This window comes from Calidris pugnax, unplaced genomic scaffold (genome assembly GCF_001431845.1).
Source record: "Calidris pugnax isolate Ruff unplaced genomic scaffold, ASM143184v1 scaffold65, whole genome shotgun sequence".
Lineage (NCBI taxonomy): Eukaryota > Metazoa > Chordata > Aves > Charadriiformes > Scolopacidae > Calidris > Calidris pugnax.
Genome location: NW_015090785.1, coordinates 1,593,010 through 1,620,609, shown reverse-complemented (window position 1 = coordinate 1,620,609; position 27,600 = coordinate 1,593,010). Strand labels below are relative to the sequence as shown.

The 27,600-nt window shown below is 40.3% G+C and overlaps 1 protein-coding gene across 1 annotated transcript; it reads left to right on the top strand.

The window, feature by feature from the left end:
* The first annotated feature begins 790 nt into the window (after positions 1 to 790).
* On the top strand, positions 791 to 14,304 carry LOC106902589 (phosphatidylinositol 4,5-bisphosphate 3-kinase catalytic subunit beta isoform-like). Its single transcript, XM_014966200.1, has 8 exons — positions 791 to 798; positions 1,458 to 1,567; positions 1,860 to 1,938; positions 8,369 to 8,536; positions 9,418 to 9,541; positions 10,585 to 10,730; positions 12,223 to 12,355; positions 12,826 to 14,304. Exons 2-8 carry the CDS (start codon positions 1,477 to 1,479, stop codon positions 12,961 to 12,963), a joined length of 879 nt encoding a protein of 292 aa, XP_014821686.1. The 5' UTR covers positions 791 to 798; positions 1,458 to 1,476; the 3' UTR covers positions 12,964 to 14,304.
* Positions 14,305 to 27,600: the final 13,296 nt, after the last annotated feature.

Here is a 27,600-nt window from a genome sequence, read left to right as displayed (position 1 = left end):
TCTTGGGAGAAGAGAAGTTGGTTGCTTGTTCTTCGTGTCTAGAAGTCCTGCTGCACAAAGGGAACGATGATGATTGAGAACAGTCACTGTGGATTTACTTTAGCAAGACTTCTCAGTCTGACACCCGTAATGTTCTCGCCTCTTGAGTTAGGAAGTTACCATCTGGACGGGTGGACAACTACATACTCTGCCTGGAGGCGGTTGTCAAGTGGCTGATCACTGGAGCCTATACAGTAATTTTTATGTTCTTAGCCTTGGCTAATATTATCTTAATATAATCTTATCTTTTCAGTTGTGTTTTTGAATCACGATAAACAGTGGATAGTCTTGAAAGACTAAGACAAAATTCTATAGTAAGGTTGGCAGAAAAGGTGGTACGTTTAGAAACACTACTTTTTGGGGAAAAAATATGTTGTAGCTTTCTTAAAACTGCGCTTTTCAGTGCCGTTTCAATGAAGTAGTTCTAACCCAGTCAATTATGAAGTCAGTGGAGAAAAAGCACAATGTCATAGTGCATTTGTACTAAAATACAATACTGTATTGAACTTGCCCATATTTCATGCTAAAGCTTCCATTTCTGCTTCCTTTGGTCAGGTTTTGTGAGGTTGTAAACTTAGAGTAGAAGTGAAAACTCATAATTTAAGTATTCTGTTAGGGCAAAAATACTCCGTTTGAGAAGAATCTTTCATTTGCTCTGCTGCTGCAAAGCTGCTTCTCTCAAAATGAAGTAACAAAAAACTTTCCAAGATACCGGGAGTGAGGAGTTTCTAGCATTTGGAAAACTCTTTCAGAACTGCAGTAAGTTACGAAATGAGCGACTAAAATTTCACTGCAGCTTTTGCACGGAAACAGCGCAGCAGAAGCGCACGTGTGCTGTGGCTGCCTGTGCCTGCACTGTTCGGCAGCTCTGCTGTCCCAGGAACCTTCTCTGTAGTGAGAGGAGGTCTGTTGGGAATCTTCCTAAGGTTCGGATATCAGTTAAGTTAGAAGGTTTTTGTGATCCACCATGAAACTTAGTACTCTCTTATTCAATGTATTGTCATAGCTAAATGTATTTAAATATAAACCTAAAAGTGAATTAGACTGCATTTCCTGGCTTCTGTTTGTAAGAATAAGTACAAAAGCTGTTAAAATGTTTAACAGCACTTAAATATAAAGTTTAAAAATTGATGGGAAAGGATAGAAAGAAAACTATTTTCTCCAAGAGTGAGGGTGTTTAATGTAAGCATTAGATAGGTGTGTGCCAATCATGGTGTCCAATACCTTCCATCTATAACAGATGTGTTCATAACACTGGGAAGTGCCCATAGCATCGTAGCAAAAATAAAAGCAGAGTTAATGCTTAATTACTTCCAAACTGGAAGTCTGTGTGTTCTCTTGTGTCTTGAACAATGTTTAGACGTTTTCAGTTGAATTATTCTTATTTGACTAAAAGACTTTGTTGCGTTATCTTTTAGTGTTGAGAAGTGTAGATATATGGATTCTAAAATGAAGCCTCTGTGGATAGTATACAACAACAAAATGTTTGGAGGAGATCTTGTAGGGATCATCTTCAAAAACGGTGATGGTAAGCAATGATAAAAATTTTAAATTTTCCCTTTTCCTTCTTCATTCCCACACTCCCATTTCAGCTGTGTTGCTCGGTGTTGCCATCATGTAACATGGTTTCCTCTAGCAGCGGTAAATAAATTAAGCATCTTCTGACTGGGTTTCAAAGTATAAACGTTAGTCATGATGATATAATTATGGTCAATCCCTTAATGAGTATTTTTAGATACCTTTTTCTGAAGGCCTTATAAGCATTTGAAAGTTTGACTACAATGCACGGAGAGACTGAAGGTTTCAACCTTTCGTTACAGATCTCCGACAGGACATGTTGACACTCCAGATTTTGCGTTTGATGGACATACTTTGGAAAGAAGCTGGTCTGGATCTCCGGTAAGGATCTCTTGAGGGCTTGTTTATTTGGATGGAGAGTCCACTTTCTTATTTCTCTTGGTCTTATTTCTTAAGGCCATCTGTGGTTTGTACAGCCATGGCCACAAATGACTCTATTACTGTCCAAATAAATTTTATACTTACGATCTATTTCCTACAAAATTTAAGGGAGGGATGTCATCCTTTAGTAACTGCATAACAGGCTTCATGAAGATGAGGGTCTTGGGAGAAGAGAAGTTGGTTGCTTGTGCTTCATGTCTAGAAGTCCTGAACGATGATGATTGAGAACAGTCACTGTGGATTTACTTTAGCAAGACTTCTCAGTCTGACACCCGTAATGTTCTCGCCTCTTGAGTTAGGAAGTTACCATCTGGACGGGTGGACAACTACATACTCTGCCTGGAGGCGGTTGTCAAGTGGCTGATCACTGGAGTCTGTACAGTAATTTTTATGTTCTTAGCCTTGGCTAATGTTATCTTAATCTTATATTTTCAGTTGTGTTTTTGAATCATGATAAACAGTGGATAGTCTTTCAAGAGTAAGACAAAATTCTATAGTAAAGTTGGCAGAAAAGGTGATATATTTAGAAACACTACTTTTTGGGGAAAGAATATGTTGTAGCTTTCTTAAAACTGCACTTTTCAGTGCTGTTTCAATGAGGTAATTCTAACGCAGTCAATTATGAAGTCAGTGGAGAAAAAGCACAATGTCATAGTGCATTTGTACTAAAATACTGAAGGGGTTTTCATGGTGTTGAACTTGCCCATATTTCATGCTAAAGCTTCCATTTCTGCTTCCTTTGGTCAGGTTTTGTGAGGTTGTAAACTTAGAGTAGAAGTGAAAACTCATAATTTAAGTATTCTGTTAGGGCAGAAATACTCCGTTTGAGAAGAATCTTTCATTTGCTCTGCTGCTGCAAAGCTGCTTCTCTCAAAATGAAGTAACAAAAAACTTTCCAAGATACCGGGAGTGAGGAGTTTCTAGCATTTGGAAAACTTGCTCAGAATGATGAGGAGGGATGTAGGATTTTAATTTATTTATTAGTTCATTAGTTAAGTGTCTAGGGCAATTCTTCCTCCCATGTAAGCTACTCATTGCTAATTACAAAACAAATGAAAAAGTGAACTCAACTATTTTTTGTAGTAGCCACTTTTTCTTCCCGCTGTGAGCAGTCGTCTTATCGCTGTTTATTCCCAACGACTTGGAGTCACTGTGAACACCTTCAGTTTACCTTCTGAAGTTCCACCCTGCGTTATTTTTGTGGTAAAACACTATTTGGATGTCAGAAAATATTTTTCAGACCCGAGATGTTTTTGTATCTTCCAAAGTCTCTTGCAAAGTAGCTTTCTTGCTTTCATTTTCTTGCTAAGGTGACCGTGGCTTCTTTGTAGGAACACTGGAGTATTCCAAAGAGAAACAGTATCAGACATTGTTCAATGTTATGATACAATCTTCTAATATGTGGGGGGCTTTTCCAGACAAATCTATTGACCAGCTTTAGCTAATGTAGTTCTCAAATTCTAATTTCTTTCTAGAAAAATAGTTCTAAAGATACCGGGTGTCACATTATTATAAACCATTGGGAAGCTATAAATTCAATTTTGTGTGCCTGTGAAAGAGCTGTAATCCTTTGTTTAATTTTTAAGTGCTGTTTATAAGGCTAGAAGTACTTATTTAAATATTACTTGAAATACTTAATTTATATTCTTTGAGGTGATTTCAGGTTTTTTTGTGGTTCAAGCATTAGTAGTTTGAGCTTCATAAGGCACTTAACATCAGCCCACACAGATAAGTAAAATCATAAACTTGTTATTTATGCTACTTATGGAAAGATTCCTTTGAGGGAAGTGTGGGGTAAAGTGGGTATGTATATAATAAATTGTTTCTGGAAGCGTCTGTTTGCGATGAGGTGGCTGAGTGTGTGTTAAGTTGAACACTGATTTGAGGAAACTCTAGATAATTTATGTCATTATAAATAGACTGTGAGGAGACTAATGGAGCATTTGGGGGCAAGGACAACCTCTGGCAGCTGTGGAATCCCAGATGAGGCATTCTTTGGTTGCTGCCTTCCCAGAAGCTTCGTTTGTGGTTTCAGCCTGGGCCACACACCGTGCCTAGCGAACAGGACTAGTGATTAGGAGTCATCAAATATGCTTTTCCTGACTAAGGCATTTTTTTTAAACTCAACAAAGGAAAACCAAAAAGTGGCTCTGTCCAAGATTTTTCATAAAACTCTCAGGAAAAGAAAAGTAGAAAGGGGAAGTTCCTAGTGAGAATTGAAGTTCTATAATTGGCTTCTTCCATTTATTTACTTAGATGGGAGCATCTTCCTTCCATTCATCCTCTCATAGTTATGATTATAAAATGCTGGGATTGAGGCAGGGTTACAATTCTCTCTCTATCAAAGAGAGATTAACCAGGCAGTTGCCAAGGGAAAGCTCTGAAATGGCCTTAATTGCAAGCAGGGTTGGACAAAGCAGCACTCTCAATGCCTGGAGCATGAGGATGCAGATAAGAGAGTGAGACTTTGTGATCTCCATGTTTGCAGTCTGTGTGCCTCTCAAGAAGGGGTGACTCCAAAATCTGTTAACAGCAGTGGTAATGAGCTCTGTTACCCCGTTCATGAATCTGAACCTGTTGGCTTGCTGCTTTTTGCTTGGGTAAGAGGCGTGGGGTCAGGTGAAAAAGTAGTGTCAAACAGATCTGCTTTCCTGAAAAATACCACTTCATGTGTCCGTACCAACGAGAGGAGTCTTCTTGCCCTGTGTCATCCACTGAGGCTTTAGTTTGCCTGAAGCTGTCACTTCCCTTTTTCCTTTTGTGGATGCATACTGGATTTTGTGCTTTCCTACTTTTTTCCCACTACAGTGTCTGATAATGCCGTTCAGGTGAAAGCAGGGCTTCTCACATTTCCCCACTGTAAGAGCAGAAGCACTTGCTGTTTGCCTCTCTCTTCCCATCAGTAATATCTCGCTACAAGCCAATGGTGCAGCTTCTATGGAGCATGGATCAAATGGCAGCCAATATGCTGCCATCGAGGGGTTTGGGGTAGGATCTGGTTCCTTGTAATGGCACGGCAATCCACAGCCACTCGTTTAGTAGTGATTTAAAATGAAATCTTAGCCCAGTCTGTATCTAAAGCAAGCCTGATATTCCCAGCGGGATTTCTCCGCTCTGGAGAGGAACACCAAATATATATTGTTTTTGAGATCTCCGAAGCTGAAGGAGGAGAAAGGTTTGCTTGTTTTTTTAACTGTCAACTGATTTGTCTCGTGGGTAAACTGGCCTCTTCCCCACGTGGTGCGTTCTCTTGTCTGGGTTCCTGTGTGTGTGCTCTGACAAAGCACCAGAATGAGACCAGGGATTGTTGGAAACGGAAATGGTGTTTGCAGGAGGACGCAGCAGTGCACTCCAGTAGGTCCTTCATCCTGGGTGGACTCTGGAGTGCAAAACTTAATAGAGCTTCCGATGTAAATTGCATCTGCTTCTCAGTGCAGCCTTGACTGTTAGACAGCCCAGACCATCACCCTGGAGCAGCGCTGCTCTGTCATTTAGAGAAGTCTGGCTCAGTTTACCCTACACATCAGTCAAGTACTAGAGAAAAATTAGAAAACCAAAAAAAGCATATTCTTTAATTAATCCCCGTACTTAAAAAAACCCCAGCTCAACCGATTAATTTCTAAGACAAACTATTACCTGAAAATTGAGCAGGAAATAGTTGGCCTAACACATCAGTAAGAATGTGCAGCTAAACTTCCTCAGTTCTTTCTGTAGCTTATCTCTAGTTGTTTTTTGTACTCTAAATATGGACAATTATGAAACAAATGCATTCAGTTAAACAGTTTTTATATTGAGATTGCAGAGTAATAAAATGAGACTTCCAGAGGTTCAGACCTCCTGAAAAAGTTACAGCTACGCAAGATATTTGGCTTAAAAATTCTATGCCTGAAGTCATGTGTATGGGCATACTAATAGTAGATGACCTAATTTCCTATTATTTCTGTGAGAAACACTTAATTATTACAAATATATGTCACAGCAGAGGAGCACAACACCTGTCTTCCCAAGTGTGCTGTGGGGTCTGCGGTGTTACACCTCATCAGAGAGTAATCCTTGCATCAAAAAGTATTTCTGCGGCTTTCCCTATGTTACAGCATGGAAATTGTGTTAAGGGGGAAATTATTAAAGTAGCAGAGCAACAGAAAATCCTGAGTTTGAGGAGTTTGATCTATGCTCAGTGACCTTTGCTGTGGTAAATTGTCATAAAAGTATTTAGTGCTTAGTTATTTTTTGGACGGATAGAGAGGAGTTCTCCAAACTACTTCTTCATTTCACTGCCTATTTAGAGTGAGTTTTCATTTTCACCTCCCCTAATGTGTGTGAAGGCTGACATTACGCCGCTGTGTATGAAATCAGAGTTTACAAACATATTGAAAAATATATTTGTTACAAGTCTAAAGAATGTCATTGTTTTTAAAGCATTGGACCTTTTGTTACGGAGAATGCATTGATAAATTACCAGAACTTGGTGTAGCATTTGGGAAGATACTGCTTTGGAGAATTAAACTCTTGTAATACAGAACAGTATTAAATGGGGGGAAGAAGAAAACTTTCTGTCCTGCTGTATCGATCTGCCCGTGGTCTTTACTGGCATTAAAAAGCAGGGAGCATATCCTGCTGACAGATGTTGAAGTCAGAGAGACCAGGATGAGATGGAAAGGGCCCAGAGGATTTGTCCCTAACTTGACTCCTGTCAAACTGTCTCTCTGACAAGGATGTTTTTTCCTCCAGTTGTAAGCACACAGTCCTCCAGGGGCTGAAGGCTTTCATCATTGCTTGCTTTTGAAGGGGAAGTTGTTGGACGTGTGCCCAGTTAAGCTGCAAGTAGGGTGGGTTGAAATGCCATGGAAGAAGGCCAGCGTGCACTTTAACCTGGCAATATTTGGCTTAACGTTTGTCGTGTCGTGATAAGGATGGGCAGTGCTTCCTCGTATCACGAACGCTGCTGTTCAGTCATCACAGATACCCTTCTGTCCCTTGTGAGAACACTCTGGTCTGGAGTGTTGGGGTTTTTAATTGGGAAATAGAGGAGAAACGGGAAGAAGCTTCCAAATCTGCACTTCTGTTTTGTTTTGAAGTTGGGTGTTCTTTAATTGCCCTGTTGAATCTGGTTTTAAGTTCCCGTTGTTGCCAGTAGAGAATCCCCAACTATATCATTATTAATACTTGTGACGCTTCGGTTGTATGTAACTGCTGAGGTAGAGAAGCAGTTCCATTACCTAATAGCTGTTATGCCAAAAAATTCCAATTAATTTTGTCTGGAATGTTATTTATTTTTCTTCCATGGCTTGGGATAATAGGCTGTGTCAGTTAAGAGATGTGGTTCTGCTTTGCAGCAATCAAACTTAATATCTGTTTTAGATATAAATACCCATGTCAGCTCCCCTAGCAGTGCTTTTCCTTCTATACACACACTTAAAAATTTTAATATGTCCTGCAGTTCTGTATCCAGCTTTGTGAGTGAGTGAGTGCTAGCCTGTGGCTTGTGCGCTGCAGTTAGTGCTGCACGGGCAGCCATTCCTTTACGCACGGATCCAAGGCCAGAATTGAGACATTAATCTGGACCCAGACACCTGGCACGAGAGCAGACACCTGGGTTTGTGATGCAGTGTCTTTGGAGGGTTTGCTTTAAGTTCCACTGAGCTCCCATCGAAGGTGCTGTTCCACTTGGCAATATGGGCATCTGGAGCGAGGAAGCATTTTGGAAAAATACACGTACTTAGGCACACCTCTCCTTGTTTCATAACTTTATCTGTGTCTATTTTAATGCAGTGGTATCGTTATAGGTATTTTTACTAGGCATAGCCTGTGAATGCACAGGAATATTCTTATATAGCAGGTGGGTTAAAAGATGTATTCTTGTTTTTCATTAAATTTCTATGCTTAAAATTAGTGAGAGTTGGAAAACATTATTTTACATTTATACTTAGAAGGATTTCTAGCACTTTAAGTTGAAATAGAAAGAATTGAGGGGAAAGGGCAAGATCCTCTTTTTCATTTACACAAAAATTTCAGTCTAGAATGAGCATGAGTGTAATTTACTGTCTGTTTAGGCAGTTAAATAACAAATGAAAATAAAGGGCTCCCTCTATGGTTGCTCCTATAACATTACAAGTAACTGGGGTCCCTAGTAAAAGGGAAGAATTGGAGTTGCTTATAGTTTCTTTTTTCCATACATGTACTAGGAAAAAATAATGTTTTAAATGTATTGCTAGTATTTTACTTTGTAAGCAATATTTGTATGTTAACCTTTGAGAGTTTAATGTACAAGTTAGCCCGATAATGTACAAGTTAGCCCCCTCAAAATATTGATACATTAAAGAAACATTCTTGCTATTTTTGTTTTTAACACAAATCTGTTTTGTTTCAGGATCTTGCCATACGGCTGTTTAGCAACTGGAGATCACTCTGGCCTTATTGAGGCTGTTTCTAGTTCAGAAACCATTGCTGACATTCAGTTAAATAGTAGCAACGTTGCTGCTGCTGCCGCCTTCAACAAAGATGCTCTCTTAAACTGGCTGAAGGAATACAATTTAGGGTAATTGCTACAGTTATTTTCTCTTCTATAGTATAAGCTACAAAATTCCTATAAGTTTCTATTTCAATATTGAGGATGTTTGCCTCTTCTGGCAGGTTTGTTACTACTTGATTTTCTAGTATGTCAAATCTTTGACTTAGATTCATGGTGCCCTTTGGAATTCAAACAACATTCCAGCTGAAATTCTGGCATTTGTAGCATTTTGACGGGATGTTGCTGAGTAAGCTGTACTAGATTTCACAAAACAAACCAACCCAAGAAAATTACACGTGTCTCAAGTCTCGACGTTGTTACTTTTATAATATTTGTATCTCAGATAATTTCATATTCATAATATTTGTCTTTCTCTTATTTTCCGTAGCTACTTTTTACAGTATTTTCTCTCAAATCATAGAATGGTTCAGGTTGGAAGGGACTTCAAAGATCATCTAGTTCCAACCCCCTGCCATGGACAGGGACACCTCCCACCAGACCAGGTTGCTCCAAGCCCCATCCAGCCTGGCCTTGAACACCTCCAGGGATGGGGCATCCACAACTCCCCTGGGCAACCTGTGCCAGTGTCTCACCACCCTCGCAGTAAATAATTTCTTCCTGATAGCTAATCTAAGTCTAACCCTCTTTCAGTTTACAACTGTCACCCCTTGTCCTGTTGCTACACTTCCTGATCTATGGGCTGAACAACCTCAACTCTCCCAGCCTGTCCTCACAGGAGAGGTGCTCCAGCCCTCTGATAGTCTTCTAGCCCAAATAAGTCTAGTTTTACAGCATCCTAAAAGGCTTCTAGTTTAAACAAGGAGAAATCCTTTTTTCTGAGGTCAAGGCACAAAATGAATTACCAGTAGTATGCACTAATAGTTTTGGTTTTGTTTGGTTTTTTTTAGAGATGACTTGGATCGAGCCATTGAAGAGTTTACTCTGTCTTGTGCTGGCTACTGTGTAGCTACTTATGTATTGGGAATTGGTGACAGACACAGTGACAATATCATGGTCAGAAAAAACGGTCAGGTAAAAATCTCTTCCACAGGCAGAATAACTACAGCGTCTCTGTTGTGCAAGAATTATCTTGAGAACTTTTAATTTCTTTAGTGTCTCAGTAAAATTAAAACCACATGTTGTTAGAATTGATGTCCTTGTTTACTAAGAATTGAAAAGAGCTTCAAAGAAAGGAAACATAAGGCTGGTGGAGGGACTGACCAATGCCTGTTCAGTCAGCAGTTCTGTATCAAATGAGGCTGTTCTACAGACCTTTTTCAGAACATCCAAAATGCCTGTTAATCCTTCAGGTTCATTGAATAAAAGCAGTCTTACAGTATCTTACAAAAGACTATCCTTAAAAAGATATGAATTGGAGTGTTGAGCAGTGTAGTTTTCCTGAAGTAAGTCTCTGCAGCCCAGCCCTGCAGAAATGTTTCACGTGGAACTCAATACCAGAATAATACTGAGTAGTAAGTCTTTGAGACTTTCTAAGTTTCAAAACCTAGGACCTAGATAAACTCTTAGAAATGTATTTTCCTCTTTAATTGTTAGGTTCTACTGTAACTGTTTGATTTTATTTAAATTATTCTGTCTATAAAACTAGCAAGGGTGAAAGAATGAATTTACGGTATTCTTTTAAGTTTTTATATACTGGAAGAAAGCTGAAATGCCCTTATCTTTGATTCTAAAATGGGAGAGCTGTCACAATTCCTTGAGATTAACTTAAGTTCTACCAGCCTTGCTCTTGACTTTATGTAGGAAGCCCTGTTAAGCCTCGTGGGCTCGATTTTCTCCCTGATGTTACCAACACGATGTCTGTTGGCAGATGTCAGAAGCTTAAACTTGAGATAGTCTTTTGCCCACTGATTTGTAGCAGTGGTCACTCGTAAGAGCGTGGATGTTATCACTGACTTCAAATAAATCTTGAAATGTTTTAAAACTATGCACTTGCAAAGGTTTGACATCGAGAGTAGTGATAGTGGGTTAAATGTACTTGATACCAGCACCCTGTGGAGATACTAGAAAAGTGAAATATCTCACTGAAGAAATAAATTTTCACTTCTGTTTTTTAGCTCTTTCATATAGATTTTGGGCATATTCTTGGGAACTTCAAGTCCAAGTTTGGAATTAAAAGGGAACGGGTACCTTTCATACTCACCTATGATTTCATTCATGTTATCCAACAAGGAAAAACAGGGAACACTGAAAAATTTGGTCGGTGAGTATTGTTTTGATCTCTTCCTTTTGTAACTGAGATGATCTCTGGTGATAATTTCCAGCACACCAGGAACCTATCTGGATTTGGTTTGCTCATTTGTGCTTGCAGGGAGGTGGGCTAACTGGCATTTACAGTAGGATCTACTTCTCTACCTGAGCTGGAATGTATGTACAAATTACTTCATACATCAGATGCTGCAGCTCTGCAGTGGAAAGACACAGCAGGAGATAGTAGATTCTTCTGGGCTCACTTGCTTTTTACTTTGAGGAGCCCTGGGCACTAGGGAGGGGTTCTCCAGACTGATGTTCAAGCGAGATGAAGCACTGGGCTTTTAGAAGCAGGCTCCCTTCTGCCCTTACAGTCAGTGCTCATCAGCCCTGGCCCGCTGGAGGTGCTTAGGCCTATAAAGCCACCAGCTCACAGTCCAACACTTTCCCATGCCCCTTCCCACCCTGGGTTAGAGAGAGCTGTGATGGAACATGGAAGCACACGACAAGGGAAGATTGTGAATCCTACTTGTTGAGCCAGATTTTTCTTTTTCCCTTCTGCATCGTTCCCACCAATCGATGGGAGGGGCATTCTGAATGTTTTGCTCTCACTTCGTTATCAGTTTTCACAGGAAGAATTTATTAACAGAGTTATGAAATGAAGCACTTAGGTATGGCTTGATAAATCTTATGACAACTTCTGGTAGAGGAAGCTGTACATATGTTTTTAATAGTGTGTCTAGGAAGAATGGAAATCAGCTGCCAGTGACCCATTTTTCTCCTGGAGAGTAAGGAAATTAACCTGTAGCTCCATTTTTAAAATCATGAAGTAAAGGCTGTTGGGTGACTGCTATTGCAAGAGCTGTGGACTATGGAGTACTTGAAATGGCAGTAGGATTCCACTTCCACTTGCCAAATGCCTCAGAAGAGAATTTATTCTTTGAAGTGTAACTTGCCATCTTAGTCTGAAGGGTTCTTCCCATTTCCTGTGGAAATCAACAGATTAGATACTGGACAGTGGCACGTTTGGGGACGTTGAGCAAGTTCTCAGGTGTCTGCGTGATGGGTCTTTACGCCAGACCTGGCAGTCGGTTTAATTTTGCCCATGTTTGCAGAAAGGAGGTACCTTACAGAGACAGGCTGGGTTGGTAGGTCCACTAGACAGGATCATCAGAGCATTTCACCTGACAAATTCTCAGGGAGACTGGGCTCTGGCATTACATTTGGCATTTTTTGCTCTTTCTGAAGAGCAGTGTTTTGTTTTTTTAAAAAAAGCTGTTGGTCTTTTGTACCGATGTTTTAAGGACTTGTTGGAAAGCCATGGGGTATTTTTGTTGGAATACATTGGAGGTTCTGTAGACATCTCTGTCCTTTCTGCTACTGTGTTCCTACGATAAGTGTGTTAGACCTGGTAACAATTTCTGGAAATCGTTACATGTATTTATCAACTGTCTTAAGTTCTCGTGTGTTGTCTCATTGCATGTGCTTTGTGGTTGAACATGAAGGTTCCGCCAGTATTGTGAAGAAGCGTACTTGATTCTGAGGAAACATGGAAACCTATTTATTACACTCTTTGCACTGATGTTAACTGCAGGGCTTCCGGAGCTAACCTCTGTCAAGGACATCCAGTATCTCAAGGTAAAGTAAGATTTACAGCCCAGCAGGACTGAATATTGATGCATATTTTTTTATTGTTTTCCCATTTCTCTCACGATTTCTGCATAGTTCTCAAAGCTTTCTTTTTCAGCTCTATAGAACAAGGTCTGTAGCCAGTCCTACTGGTCAAAGAAAACTAGGAATATATGTTCCTCTCAACCATTCTGTAATGAGTTCAGCATCCCTGCATCTTAAATGTACTCATTTGAGGGGTGTTTTATGTCTTGGCTTATGAGCAAGCATAGACCTGTGAAGGTGAAAATTATTTGCTTAATTCTTCCTTAGTTTTATCTTTAAACCCAGAAAATACCACTGATGTATTGCTTAATGAATAAAAGATGAAAAAGTGTCAAAACAGAAGAAACCAGAATGTGGTTTGTGTTGAAAGGTGCAGGAGGCCTTAACTCTGGCTTTTAAAATTCCTAACAGTACCTGTTTTCCTGTCACCTCAGGACTCTCTCGCCTTAGGGAAGAGTGAGGAAGAAGCACTAAAACAATTTAAGCAGAAGTTTGATGAAGCACTCCGGGAAAGCTGGACTACTAAAGTGAACTGGATGGCTCACACTGTTCGAAAAGATTACAGATCCTAGAAGATTTTTGTGTTTGCACTAAGCTGAATGTTACCTTGATAAGTGTTTTTAATGGCGAGCTGTAGAATGGACCAACAAAACTTATTTTATGTAAGGAAGAGAAGAAAACAAAACAACAACAACAAGAAACAGGCTGAAATAATTCCTGAGTCTTTTGCACTCTGCTTCTGAATGCTTGATTCCGAGACTGTCTCTACAAATAGTGAACATCCTGGATAATCAGTTCCTGCTGACTTTGCACGCTGAGAGCTACTAGGCATTTTAAAAAATTCTTTGGTACTTTATGGAGGTGTAAATATTTGTTTTTATACGTTAGGGTAATATACTCTAACATACTCAGGAGGTTTGAAGACCTCTGACAGATCTGTTCTTTGTTTAAAGTGAGGACTTGAAGAGTAAAATTTTTTTATATCCTAATCTGGCTAAAAATGACCATATTGTGTATATTTTTCATATGAACTCTGCCCTACTGGCACAGATGCATTAATTCTACTGTAAATAGCAACCACAGTATCATCGAACTACAGGGAGCTGCTTCCTCGTGTCTTATACTGCTGCCAAAAGTAGATATTTGTAAGATGGGGAGGGGGGAGAGACCTTTGAAAATGATGCAGTGTCCAGATGTTCAGGGTTACACAGTTTTGTTCCTGTGACATAACACACGCAAAAGGAGCCCTTCAGTAAGAGGAAGATTAGGCCAATTTCAACGACGTCTGAGAATCCCCCATTGGTAATGGTCTCCCATTGGCCTCTGGGGCTTTGTTTTCAACTCCCCAAAGAGGCACATTTATTTCAGGTTCGGCAAGAAGCTCCTGACAGCCTTACATGGAAATTCACGTGGAAAATTTTCATCAAATATACACATAGTGATCTTTAGAGCATACATACCAAAAACCCAAATGTTTGGAAAAGTGAGTTTATGGGAAAAGATCATTCCATAAAACACCAATGAGAAGTCATTAATCTTTTCTTTCTGTATTTATTAAAAGCTTGCAGTAATGTTGCTTTACCAAGATATATATGTTGAAGATGGTTGCTGAAGAAACTGGATTTGTTTTAATTTATTTAGTGAGGTACCAGGCTTTTAGGTGCTTAAATGGAGAGCAAATCTGTTACGTGCAATAGGGAACTGCTGGTTAAAAGATGTAACATACTGTTTCTGGATATCAGCAAGATAGACTTTAACTACTGCTTGTTCTCCAAGGAACACTGGTAGCTCTCAATTCTTGTTGACATTTGAAAGAGAATTAAACGTATATATATTTACTTTTTGACTAAACAGTTGTTTGGATAGAAATGTTGTTTTATGTAGGAATTTAATTAAAGGTGGTTTTACTTTGTCGAGAGTGATTTATTATTCCTTGTTGTTTTGGGGTTTTGTTGTTTCTTTTAAAGGTTGAGAACCTATCTGGAGCCAGGATTGGATTTATTTATAGTATTTATGGTGTAAGTGGTTTGATTCTCTTGTCCTCACCTTGGGGCTAAGCTGTCTGAAAAGACTTCTGCTTCTAGCATATTGTAAAAGTAACAGATAGTTTGTGATTTGGTTTGATGTTCTGGGGGGTTTGGGGGGTGGGGTTTTTTTTTTTTTTTGGTTGGTTGGTTGTTTTTTTTTATAATATAGTAGTGTTTAAAGTATGCCATGACCCTTTTAATTTTTTTTCTTTACTTTTAAAGCAGATGGGAGGAAGATTAAAAAGAACTACTTTGTAGGTGAACTCTGAAAAAAGTAATTTCATCCTCAGCTAATTCACGGCATATAAATTTGCATAAGTGACCGTTCCTGGACATGTTACATTTTCCCTCGAGACAGAGGACTCGGACATCTCTGGTGTGTTGTCTTGCTGAGGGAGATGTAGCCTTTTCCAGAACTCGAGATAAAGTTGGCAAGTTCCAAGTTGCACCCCAGGCAACAAGTCGTTCAAGTCTGTGCCTTGGATTCCCTTCTGCAAAAATGGAGAAGTAGCATTGACCTCCAGATGCAGAAACACCTTCCCTCAATTACCACCAGGATATTGCACAGAGTAAAGATGTTTTGTGGTGTGAGATTTTTTTGGATGTGACTTTAATGCAGGTTATAGATGTACACGGGCAGTGTGATTTGCTCACAGCTAGTGTTTAGAGGTGATAAGGGAGTACTACTGCTCAGGATTTGTGTTGGTTAATAGCCCTGGAATGGGTTATGTTGTATTTGATTGTCTTTACCTTCACTGCATTTACTCTTGGCAATTTATGAGCAAGTGTAGGGAAAGAAAGTTAGAGGCTTGTTAAATGATGTGTTTTCATGTTTGCCAGCAAAAGAAAATGATGCGTTTCCTCGTGTAAATTGAACTTACTTGGTCTTCAGATAGCTGAGAGTATAGCACATCTCACAAGAATGCTCAGGGATGAACCTTACATGAAGCAGTGTTTATAAGGTCACCAAGGTGAATTTTGTGCTACTTTCATGTTAAGTTTTGAGTGGAGTATACTGGTTTGCTGAATAATACAATTATACTGTATTGTTGAATTGCTGAATTGTAAAAGATCCTCACTTTCCTGGCTTCCCATCATCCACGCTACAGCTTGTGGCATACACATTTTCATTCAGAAAACAAATAAAAGAATGCATAAATGAACAGCTTCATGAAAAGGACGAGGAGAGATAGTCTGTCCTCCACATTTTGTCATCCAAGAGGAGAATACTGGAATTTTGTCACATAAGTCCATTAATTATTTCCCTACTTACCTCCCAATATCCAGCAAAATACTAAAATGGTAGGTTAATTTGGGCTGAGTGTGCTTGGTTTTTTTTCTTTTTCTGAGTGGTTGTTTTAGACTGTTTGCAGAATTCAGAAGGCATCAACTGGTCAGATTATACTATGAGAGTGTAAAGATTTTGTTCATAACAGTGAGTAGAAGCATAACCTTTTAAATGTGGAAGCTTTGGAAAGAATGTAGGTGTATGCAGCTGCAGAAAAGAAATGTAAGCTACAGCTTTGGTATGACACACCTTCAGTTCAGATGGTCCTCAGCTTCATTACTTTGTTCCAAGTCTACTTTTAATTGGTCTGCACATTTCCAGTGGAAAAATTACTTTTCTTAAACCAGTTCTGCTTTTCAGGGCCTTCATTGTATCTGACAGGAAAAGATACCAAGACAGTGCTTTATAAACAACAACTGAAACTGGCTTTGTGTGGTGTGTGCATTGTATAAATTTGTTCTGTTTTCCTTTTGATGGCATGATTACTTGATGGGTTTGCTTTCTTTACCTTGTATCGTTTCATTTGTGACAAATGGTGACAACTGCTGCTTTTACACTCCTGCTTGTCCTGTATTAGATTTCCAAGGAAAGAGCTTCCATGGATTTGCCCCTCACCAGTGGAGTTGCTTCCTTTCCCATTTATGCTTGTCTTGGGTTTATTGACAGTGATGTATTGATTGTAAAGTCATTCACATTCCAGCAAATGCCTCTGACAGCACCTATTCATATGTTTAATATAATAGAGTCTAGAGCTATTGGAATCAGATAATTAAATAGTACAAGTTCTTAATAATTAATATGTCAGGCTATGATGATAGATTTATTCTTTAGGAATGATTTCAAGCCTAAATCTTTTAAGTATGTTATCAGTATTTCTATTATGTTCGTCCACAATATATTGTACCAATTTAATTATATGTCTGAGCTGGCTTTAAAATCTAAAACTGAAATCCTGTGCTCACATAATGCTTTCCAGGTTTTGGCAAGTTTTCCTGAAATAATTTTTAAAGTAACTTGTCTGGCATAATACTGCTGAGAGATGAGGGAGCAGAGCTGTCCTGGTGCTAAGCAGGTTTTATTAGGTATTGCCATATGAGATGGTGATGCTGTGTCACTGTTGGGCCTCACAGTTTACATATGGCTGTGGGTTTTTTATAGACAAATGTGCCTCCTTCTGGCTTGGCTCACAAGATAAAAGTCAGACTAAGCTCAAGGTAGTGGTTTTATGGCCTGACCACGACAGCACACTGACTGCTGTTTCCAATACAAATCTGTTTTGTTTGAGGGCATGTCTGTCTGCCATTGACTGTTGGTGACATAGACTGGGCGTAAGGTTAATTGTGAAATTATTTCTGGGACTAGAATCAGTCACAGTAAGTTCATAATCATAAAATCTCAAGTGATTAAATGGACATAGGAACTGCTGATCTCTCGTATTTTGACATGTCAGTTTGGAAAACTAGCTCTGCCTTCCCTTAGCAAATTTATTTCGATGGCGTGGATGTGAAAGCTTCCTCCGACATCTTCTGTGGGAACAGCATGCGTAACCTCGTGCCCACGTGGGTCACTTACTTAGGGAGCACAGCTAAATATCCATCAGTTCAGGGGCTGGGGGGTCAGCAGAGCTGGATTTTCTGATGTTTCCATGGTGACACTGGGGACTTTTTCATATAAACCTGAGTGTGCGGAAGGAACAAACGTGGTCTGAGGAATACACAGTGCCAAGCAGATCTCTGAAAGAGATTTCAGTAGCCAGTCCAGGAAAGGTGCAGAAATTTTAATGGCTAATGCTATTGAGAAAACTCAAGTACTGTGCTGTTCATGCTACCTCAATGCATAATAAAAATCTTGTAGTTATTCTTTCCAGGCATGACTTCTTCATGAGTGATCAAGAAGAGGGCACGTGCTTCTGCCGGTGCTGACTAGGGAATTTATTGACCCTGCTCATATCACTAGCTGTTCTTCAAACAGTGGAGCAAAAGAGCATTAACTGCTTTTTCCTTTAATGAGCTACTAATGCATACTACTATTACTTGGATGCCTTTCCAGCCTAATAGTCCACATGAGGAACTTGCTGGCTGTCCTGTAGCAAGCCATATGGGAAAATTCTACCAGCCAGATGCTGATAAAACTTTACTTGTTTTGTCACCTCCAGAACAGTTGGCTAAATGCCGGCTCAACTATGTAACCTATTTTAACAGGTTTTACTGTATTGGACTGTCAGATTTAAAATAATGCTGCTGTGATGAGCTAGTCCTTCATCTTTTCAGTCTGTCACCTTGCTTTTCCTCAGGTGATTATCTGGAGAAGTTTCCCCTGGTATTGCGTGATGAAGAGGGATGGGGATGAATATATATATTTCTTAAGTAATGGCATGGCTGATTCTTGGGAAATCTGTGAAGGTACACAGTGTAAGAATAGCAGTCATAGAGGAAGGTAAAAGGTTAATTCTGGTTTACCAGACATCGTTTGGCTTTTATGAAGCAAATGAGCGGAATCGACAATCAAGCACCATGGAAACATGGTTTCTGAGGGATTACAATCCTGTAGCGCAAGGATGTTTGTAAGATCTAATTTTTGGCTTTAGAAGTGTATGTTTGGGCAGGAAGACTGGGCACTTGCTGGGAGTGCCCAGAACCCCTGAAGTCTGGGCAAAAATGAGGATGCTGATAGTGGTTCATTCCTATTTGTGAATCCTGCCTAAGGTTCTCCCCTATGTATCTTACCTAATGGGCTTTGCCCTGGGAGCGTGCTCTGGATGCGCGTTTGTTATCTGACCACCTGTACAACACGGGCAAAGCAGCTCATTCTAGTTTCTGAAATTGTCTCTTTGCCTCCTTTGCTTAAGGAGCATTGAGTGTTCCTTTGAGATATCACAAAGGGAGTTGAGCAGGATGCTCAACTCAGGATGCTCTGGAGTGTGGGAATGTTGTAGACATGACTGTGAATAACTCCTGTTGAAACCGTTTTCTGTGGCGGGGGGACCAACAGAAGAATGTCTGACATAGCTCAGTTAAAGTACTCCCTGGAGAGAGGGAAGAAAAAAAATAATCTGGATTCCAGTCCCCTTGCCAAACATTCATGGGAACAAAAATGGAACAGCTCCAAAAGGGGAGGAGGAAGAACAGAGAGAGTCCTTTCCCCTATGGGCTAGTGGCTTGGGAACTTAGGAAGAGGAGTGATGAAACAAAGGTCCAAACTTCCCAGCCCGTGTTCGGTGGGCTTGGCTAAATAAGAGATCCCTTAATATTAATGGCTATGTGAGACAGAGTCTGTTTAGCCTGTTCCCTACCACATGGCAAGGAGTTCATCCTGCATATAGAGTTGTGCTGGTTGGCATGGGAGGAGATGATACATGCAGTTAGGCTTGCGGTAATCTCCAGAGGCTACTTCTACACTAACCTGCACTTATGAATTCCATAAAGGTAAATAGTCTTGTGTATGCCTGGATCTTAATGCCACCTGGCATTACTGGCCTGTCACCATGCTGGTCTCCTGATCATCGCTGGGCAAGTCCTTCCATGCACTGTGAAGAGAATGAATGGAGACAGGCATCTCAAGGTGTGGGTTCCACTGGTATGCTTAAACTTTGAATACTGGGTTATTCAGTGCTGTACTACACAGATCTTAAACCCAAAGAAGGCTTAAATACTTCATGAGTTACAATCATTATTGCTTCTTTAAAGGAAAGTTGCTGGATCATGTTAGGAGTTGAAAGACAGTAAAAGTTCAGAAATTCTAGAAAGGAATTTGAATGTGATCTGCAATTTTTGTGGCCAGGATAGCCTTCAGAAGCCCCTTTCTCCCATCAAATTGCATAACCCACGTTAGTTAATTTAAAAATAAAAAGTTTAATATTCCATACCACAAACAATACTGAAACATACCTAGGCGTTACAAATTGCAGTGGTTCTGCGTTTAATATTCACTTTCTCTTTTGCAGCTCAATGGGATAATCTTGTTTTCTTGAGAGGAAAAAGAAGACTCTTTGAAAATGCTTCTTAAACAATTCCCTGTTCTTAATAGCTGAGAAACTTTTAGCTTCTACTTACTAATCTTTTTTTGCAGAGTTAATGCAAATTAAATTAGTGAATGTGCATTTGCTACATATAGTAAGTATGAGCTACAGCATGGTAGTAATTGCTGGCGCTGCAGGCAGGTTGCGCAGGCCGAAGATTCAGCCAGCCTGAGTGGATCCAAGCGTTAGCATTTTGGACGTAGTCAGGCGCCGCCGAGGCACCCACACCAAACCTTTAATCACCTCTATGTACTTGACTTTCTGCAACCAACCTACTATTGCTGGCGTCCCGTCCTCTGTCGTAGTGATCGAGCAGGCTGTGGGCAATGAAGCTGCTTTCTGAGTGCAGGGTCTCACATTTCCGGCAGACGAGGATTTCGCATTTCGGACACATTTTCCCAGAGTGCGGCTGCCTTAAAGAACAGATTTCCTCCCGCGCTGGCTTCAGCTTTTTGGAACCTTTCCTGTGTAAACATCTTCTCTTGTCTTCAAACGGTTGACTTCTTCCCTGAGGGCTAGAGCAGTCAGAAAGAAAGGTGACAAGTTTAACCTGTACACTGCCTAGATGAATGAGATCAGCAGAAGCAATTAGTGTGTAATTTATGAACTCTTCCTGAGGCTTTCCCTGTGACACACCAGGAGCAGGTGCAATGTGTGGTCGGTCACCTGCAGAAAACAGAAGTGGACAGCAAAAAAGAGACACACCAGGAGCAGGTGCAATGTGTGGTCACCTGCAGAAAACAGAAGTGGACAGAAAAAAGCGAGTCTGGCTCTGGTGCTGTGATGGCAGTGACAAACCATTAACTTTTAGAACACAGAATGATTAAAATGATTGTCACCATCTAAACAAAAGCATTAAAAAAAAATCCTAAGTCAACTAACTAGGGGCTTACTATTCAGTTCTTTAATAGGCAGCTTTTCTGTGTGTGATCATGGCACGAACCTCATGTTTGCATGCAGACAAATTTCATACAGCTCCATGTATCTAAATTACAGGCTTCAGACCTGGTGGACCTCACCTATACTATCATCAAGGTTCTTTTTTCCACTTGCATGTGCTAGTAATTATGCTGGGTGATAGATAAGCCCTATACTGCACTATCCTTGAATAGAGATGGAAGGACTGAATGAAAAGTATTCTCGATTGAATTATATACCATTACATTTTTGTATAAAATAGTACTTCAAAATCAAGAGACTAACCTACATAATCCGTTACAAGAGCTCACAAATTAGGGTTGAACTGTAGAGATTAACTGATATGGCTGCACCCTGGGAAAGTTCTATAGGCCCTAATGACTTGAAGGATTTTAAAAACCACTGCTATGCAATGTGTTTAGAAATATATCCAGTAAAGTCTGAAGATGGACTCTTTCCATTAATGTGCAAGTACCATGGAAGGAGGATGCTATGTTACTATTTGGGGTTTTTTAGATCAAACTAGGAAAAATCCATATTGATCACAAAGGAGGATCAAGGAAAGCATGATTTTACTGATTTAGTTGCACTTGTCTGCTTCCCAAGTGCATGCTTCAGTGAAATTATGAACTACAGAGAAAACTCACAGCTGTAATTCACTAATTCCTTGGATGTTCGACTATATTTCCAGTCCAGTTCTTCAGCCGTGCAGCAAGATAAAACCCCAAAGCAAAGCCCTCGGTATTAGTTGTTCTGCAATTGGATCAGTCTGAGAGAAGAATCTGGCTCTCGGGATCATTTCTGGATAGTGTATTTTCATCTTATGTCGAGCTTGTAACCAGCTGCTGTGGCTATCAAGCTTAATGCAGTTAGCTGAGTAATTGCTGAGACTTGCATGCACTTCCTGCTAAGACGGTAATTTCAGGATAATTATCAAAGACAGACTCTTTTTAGGAGATCTGTATAGAAAACAGCTCTTGTAATGGATAGGAAAAGACACTTTTTGGAAATCACTCCTGATCCTTAGTATGATGCATACACTTAAGTTTACTTCATATTAAAGAAGAATAATATCAAGCACAAAAGCCCAGAAGAGAATTTCAAATCCCATATGAATGATGATAACTCAAAGCTAATACATGTACAAAGCAGTAAGCTCAAACTCATTTTTGCCTTTTTGCTTACTTTGGTTAAGAGGAATAGTTTTGCATTGCTTGTCTCTTTTTTTTTTTTCTCCTTCTATCTGAAAAGTAGTACACATAAAGGCACCATTATAGGAACATAAGCAATAATTATGCTCTGATTTAAGAAACTTGGTAGCACTAACTTTCTGGAAGAGTGATTTTGGGTGCTGCCCATGCGTTGCCACCGTGTGTTACAGCCTGGAGGTAAGAATAACTGGTGCAACAAAACCAGCAGCAATGTTATTCCTAGAAACCGTGTCCTGGGTTGTCACAACTGGCAGCGCTTGTGTTTTGCAGAGAAACAGAGATGCTGCCCCTCCAAATCTCTCTTGGTGAGCGGGAGGACGTACAGGGAAATGACTGTAAGATAAACATGCAGACATGCAAGGTTTGGAGACCTTGATTTCATACCTACTTCTGCCAGTGACTTGCTAGATTTTAGATCAAGTTGTTTAATTAGCCTGTAATTGTTTTGCTGTTTGTTAATACAGCAGAGGTAACAAAAGTGCCTGTGGCTCTTTGGAAGGTGCTCTGGAAATATTTCTAAAATTTCTTGGTTAAAAATGTATACAAAATATAATCTTGGATGTACTCACATTTTGTTCTTAGGAGATCCAGAGAAGAGGCTCAATCCAGAAAATCTCTTCTTAAATAGTCTCTCTCGCTTCTTCCGGCTGTGCTTCCCATCTCCTGTGCTTTCTTCTGTGGGTTCCTTCTTTCCTTTGTGCCAGCTCATTTTATCCGTCATAACAACAGCACCTGCTTAGAGGAAAGCAGAAGTCTGAGCTGCTTTTTGAAAATCTCTCCCTTACTGTGTTTCACCTGGTGAAGTCCGGGTCTGTCACTCTACAAACCTGTGTGTGTCCTGGTTACGCAGAAGGTTTGGTCGAGATCAGTGAGCAGCCGCTTTCCATCAGATGGAGCAAATACCTGCTTGGAAAAATCCTGCAGACACAAGGCGACTCTGGATATTCTTACTCAACCACTATTGCACATAATTATGGAAAGTGGGCTTGGACATTAAATAATAAATATTTCCTTCCATGTGCTCTCTTTCATGGTTAGGCTAGTTGCTGAAAACCAAGCGAGGAGGCGGCCCGTGTGATAAAAGCGAAGAACCAGGAGCCAATGAAACAGTTTCGCGCAGAGAACAGCAGCAGTGAAACAAATGTGAGATGGAACAAACACTGCAGAGCAGAAACCAGAACCCTGAAAAGATGAACCACCAACTGGGGATTTTAGTTAAGGCTTGGAAATTGTTTCCTTTTTCTTTTGATAAAGCAGTTGATTAGTCTGCATTTCCGCGTTGCGTTGCTTTGTCTCCAAGAATTATCCCTTTGGCCTCTCTGATTGAATTAGTCTCTCTGCTCTACATTTGATATTTAGTAATTGCATTAACTTTTGGTTGTTTGACTTAGAGGGTCATGTTCATCCCCTCCTAGTGATTGCAAAAGCTTGTCTGTTCCTACCTATTCAAAATATTTTCCACAGATCATCTAAAACAAGTCATGCAAAGTTTGTAGGCTTAAAAACAAAATTGACAACCAGTCTGAACTATGCACTTTCTGATTTCTCTCTTTGTTTTCCCCCTTCCCCAAACCAGCCGTTTAAGGACAGTTCTCTTTAACCAGTTCGTACAGTAGGATGTACACAGGCAGTAGGGACTCACTGTGCAAATGCTTTACAGAATCACACCCTGAAATGTTTTTTCATTGTGTTATAGTTATTTACCAAAATTATATATTGACACACATTAACAAGAAACTATAAATACCTTCAAGGAACAGAGAGCGACACACCTTGCCACTCGTGCTTCGTGATAAAACACCCAGCTTTTTAATGGAACCTAGGTAAGTTAGGCCTGTTTCTCCCACAGAAATGGCAGAAAAGACTATTTATGTAAGAAATTACAAACAGTTCATTGACCTGTGAGAGGAAACTGCCACTAAAGAATTACCGTGCTATTAAAAAATGAATAAGATTAGTGAATGAAAGAAAATTACACATCTCACAATTATAGACTTCCCTTCAGTTTTTAATTTGTGACAACCTGCACTTTCAAGACCCGTTTTAGGCATACAGTGGTGCTGAGGTGAAGCTTTGCAGAACAGACCAATCTGTGGCTAATAAAATCAGAAACCAGGGAGGCAGGAACCTTCTCTGTGAGAAGGGGGCTTCAAAGGCTTCTCACTGCAGGATCTTTCAGTGCTAATTCCACTTGTCTAGAAGATCAAGAGGGGAAAATGTAACATTAAAGTACAGATGTAAGTATGTGCAAATTGGTGGCAAAGAATCGAAGATACACAGAAGGGGTCTTTTCTAAGGCCTTTTAGTAAACAATTTTTAAAAATTGTACTTTGGAACATATATTTTATAGTATTTAATCTCTCTTCTTTTAAAGATGAAGTTGTCTGGCTATGTTGAGTTTCCAGTGCAATTAATTCTAATGATGTAGGGGGAGTTCCTCCTGTACTTTAAATATATGCTTAAATGCGTTGCCAGATCAGAAGATTTAAATACCCAGTACATGAATAATTGATTTCTTTGCCTTGCTTTTGTTCTCTGCTTAAATCTTGTGACACTTGACCACCATTGCTCTGAATATACCGATTAATTGCCCTTACATTTCTTACTTAGCAATACTCAATTTTTTGTTTTGTGAGCCAAAGTAACCAATAACAGTGTTACCAGGGCTAGCCCTGAGGTTTGCTTTATTATGTGGTCAGTTCGTAAACCTATAGATTACATAATGACTCCTTAAAATGGGAATCCTACTGTGGATCTAGGATCTATGCTTCCTTCAGATGAAGATCACGTAACAGCACTGGACAGCATTTTCAGGAACCTCAGTGTTGTATCAGTAGGTTGTCTCTAGTTAATTATAAGCAAGGTCTAGTACCTTTAAGACTTCAGATGTCAAAACTGATTTGCACCAATGCCTGCTGTTGACTGCTTTCACTGCTGGACTACCTGAGCAGTGTATTGGTGTCTCTGTAACTGCTTTCATATTTATAAACATGATTTCAGGACAAAGTGTGAATTACAGATGGGGTAAAAAAACCAACAACCCAAAAATTTACAAACAAGACCGATAGTTTTCCCTACCAGATCTGATAGGGCTAAAGATGCAAGAAACTGTGTTTTCCAGAAATGGAGCCTTTCCCCAGCCATCCCTCCAATTGTAGCAGGACACGGCTGCCCTGACCCAGCTGATAGTCCCTGGGGTAAAAGAACCAAACAGAACTAGGGGTAAAACCTTTGTGGCAGGGACTGTCGTGCAAACACAGAGGGCAAAAGATGCCAGACAGGAAAGGAGGCCTGGCGAGGGGAAATTACATGACTAGCAACTTCAGAAAGATTTCCCTGTGTCCCCAGGATACAGCTTTTCTGATCCACTTCTGTGTCTTAATTAAATAAAATTTAAGCTGTTTGAACTAATCCTGATCATATTTTTTTGCCACCACAGGGTGTCTCTGCATCTCTTCTTACACCAAAGGCTTTGGTAGCCTTTAATGGCAAGCTGCAGTCTCAAGGGAATGTAGGGCAAAAGGAAAACGTCCCCCAGCTTAGCTGTGGATTTTCTTCAGGATCATGAGCCTTCTTGGACTGGAATGGTGATGCCTTCATTAGCTGGTAGGAAACTCTTCTTTAGCAAATAAGGCCATAGACCAATGGTGTTATTAAATTGGGTTTTGAGAGCTCTCCTGTATCAGACCAAAGAAAGCTGTGACCGTGTGATGTGGGGCACCAATCTAGCTTAAGCTGGTTCTGCACAATGTTCACAATGTTTGGAGCGTTATCCCTGTACTGGCACCCTTCTGCTAAAGCAGGCAATGTCTGCTGTTTTGCCACTATACTTAGGTGGGTATTTTCTGTTCTCTTTCAATCAGGATAAAGCTGGCATGAGGTCAGCATAAACACTATCACGTGCTCTGGATGGTTTGTATATTAAAACTGTTTCACCTTGGATTTGGGGTTTTCCAGGATTTTTTTGAGTCTTCTGAGCTCTGGTTTAGCATCGAAAGCTACTTGTTCTACCCTCCATCTAGTCAGGACATGAAGTGATACCGCAGAAAGGTCTACCTAGCTCCTTCTGTCCTGGAGCTCCCGGCCACACTAGCCATGCATGACTTTGCACTTCCTCAGTATTCAAATGTGTTTTGAGTTTGAGGACTAAGAAGATAACGTACCTGGTAGCAGGTGATCTCAATACTGGGCTTAAGTCTATGTGTGGGTATTGGTGTGGCTGTATGCTATAGGGGTATCGTAGAAACATGTCTTTGTCTAGGTTATCTGAAAAGTAAACTGTCCTCAGGAGGAAAGAGTTATGGAGGATTTCCAGATGACAAGTGCCAAGCTAAGGAGTCTGTGGATGATAAAGCTTAAAGCTAGTCAGGAGTCTTCTGACTGGCACCTAGGCATGTCAATTGGTTGAAACTCCAGCTTTTCATAGAGAAAATCCAGTTTGAAGGGTTTTTTACTTCAGGAAAAATATCAGGAAAAGTTTCCCGAGGCCAGGCTGTTATGAGTGCTATATGTGAGAAAGCCCTTAAGGATGTGGTCAAATGTAGAAAACTAAGGCTCAAAGTGCTGCCCTAAGTGATATTTATTTATTCATGTAAATAATTAGCTTCAGTAGAAGAGACAGAATGACCTTCCAGTGACAGTAGGTACAAGTCTTTAACGCAGTGAGGAAGCTCTCAGCCAGCAAAGGGAGAAGGAAGAGAGGTTCCTGTGACTAAAGTGTTCCACCATTCAGAAGGGTCTGGATCCCTCTCAGAGATGTGGGGGTCTTGCACCTGAATCAGGCTGTGACAGCATCTGAGCCTGGATTTAGGCAACAACTGAGTGTCCTAATGTCTGGGCTAATGTCAGCATTAGGTCTGAGCCACCTAATGCTGTGGGTGTTGTCACATACTTTCTCCATGAAAATAAACAACAGGTTGATACCAAGTTTAGAGATTGGGACTGACGTATTGCTCACCCCTAATACTTGTACCTTTTGCTGTTGCTTCGAGGAACAACTTGTCTTTTCTTTAGCTTCCACATGCAGAAAACTCAGAGTCGATCTGATGACACCGATGTACTTTGTCACTAACAAGCACCCAAACATCTGAGGTCTAGATACTTATAAAAGCTCCTCTGTGTTCTGGGTAAGTCCTTGCCTCACTTGGGTAGATATCTGGTTTTAAAGGCTGGTGCTAGCTGTCACTGAAATTGATGGAAAGTTAGAGAAGGCAATGACTGGTGAATTATCTTTTTAGGAGTGAAATGGAACAAGGTATCATTGCTGACTGCAATGCTAAGTTTCCGCTTTCTGAAAAGCTGACTGCGTGGACTCTCTTCTTCCTTGGTCTCTGTGATGGTCTTGGTTTAAGTGCAAAGGAGCATGTTCTGCTTCAGAAGTTTTCTTCTGTATAGGGGCACGGAGCACGCAAGAGAAGTGCCAATGTTAATGAAGTGGATTCAAGGGGGAGATTGGATGCCTGGACCCAGGTTGAGTGCAAGATGAAGGCTGCAAGAAGCCAAAGCCAGGAGCAGAGAGACTTGGCAATGGCTGTATTTCATCTGAGAGGAACAATCATTGAAGAAGCAATGGTTGATCTAGCACCTTATCTGGTTTTGCTCTGTGTTATGGGTAGGGATTACAATCCTGACAACTTGGTGTTTTTTTCCATTGGCAAGTACTCGCCCATGACAGCACAGATTGAACTGCAATACCTCTCATGATCTTCTTCTCCACCCCATCCACACTCACACCTTCCCCCCCCCCC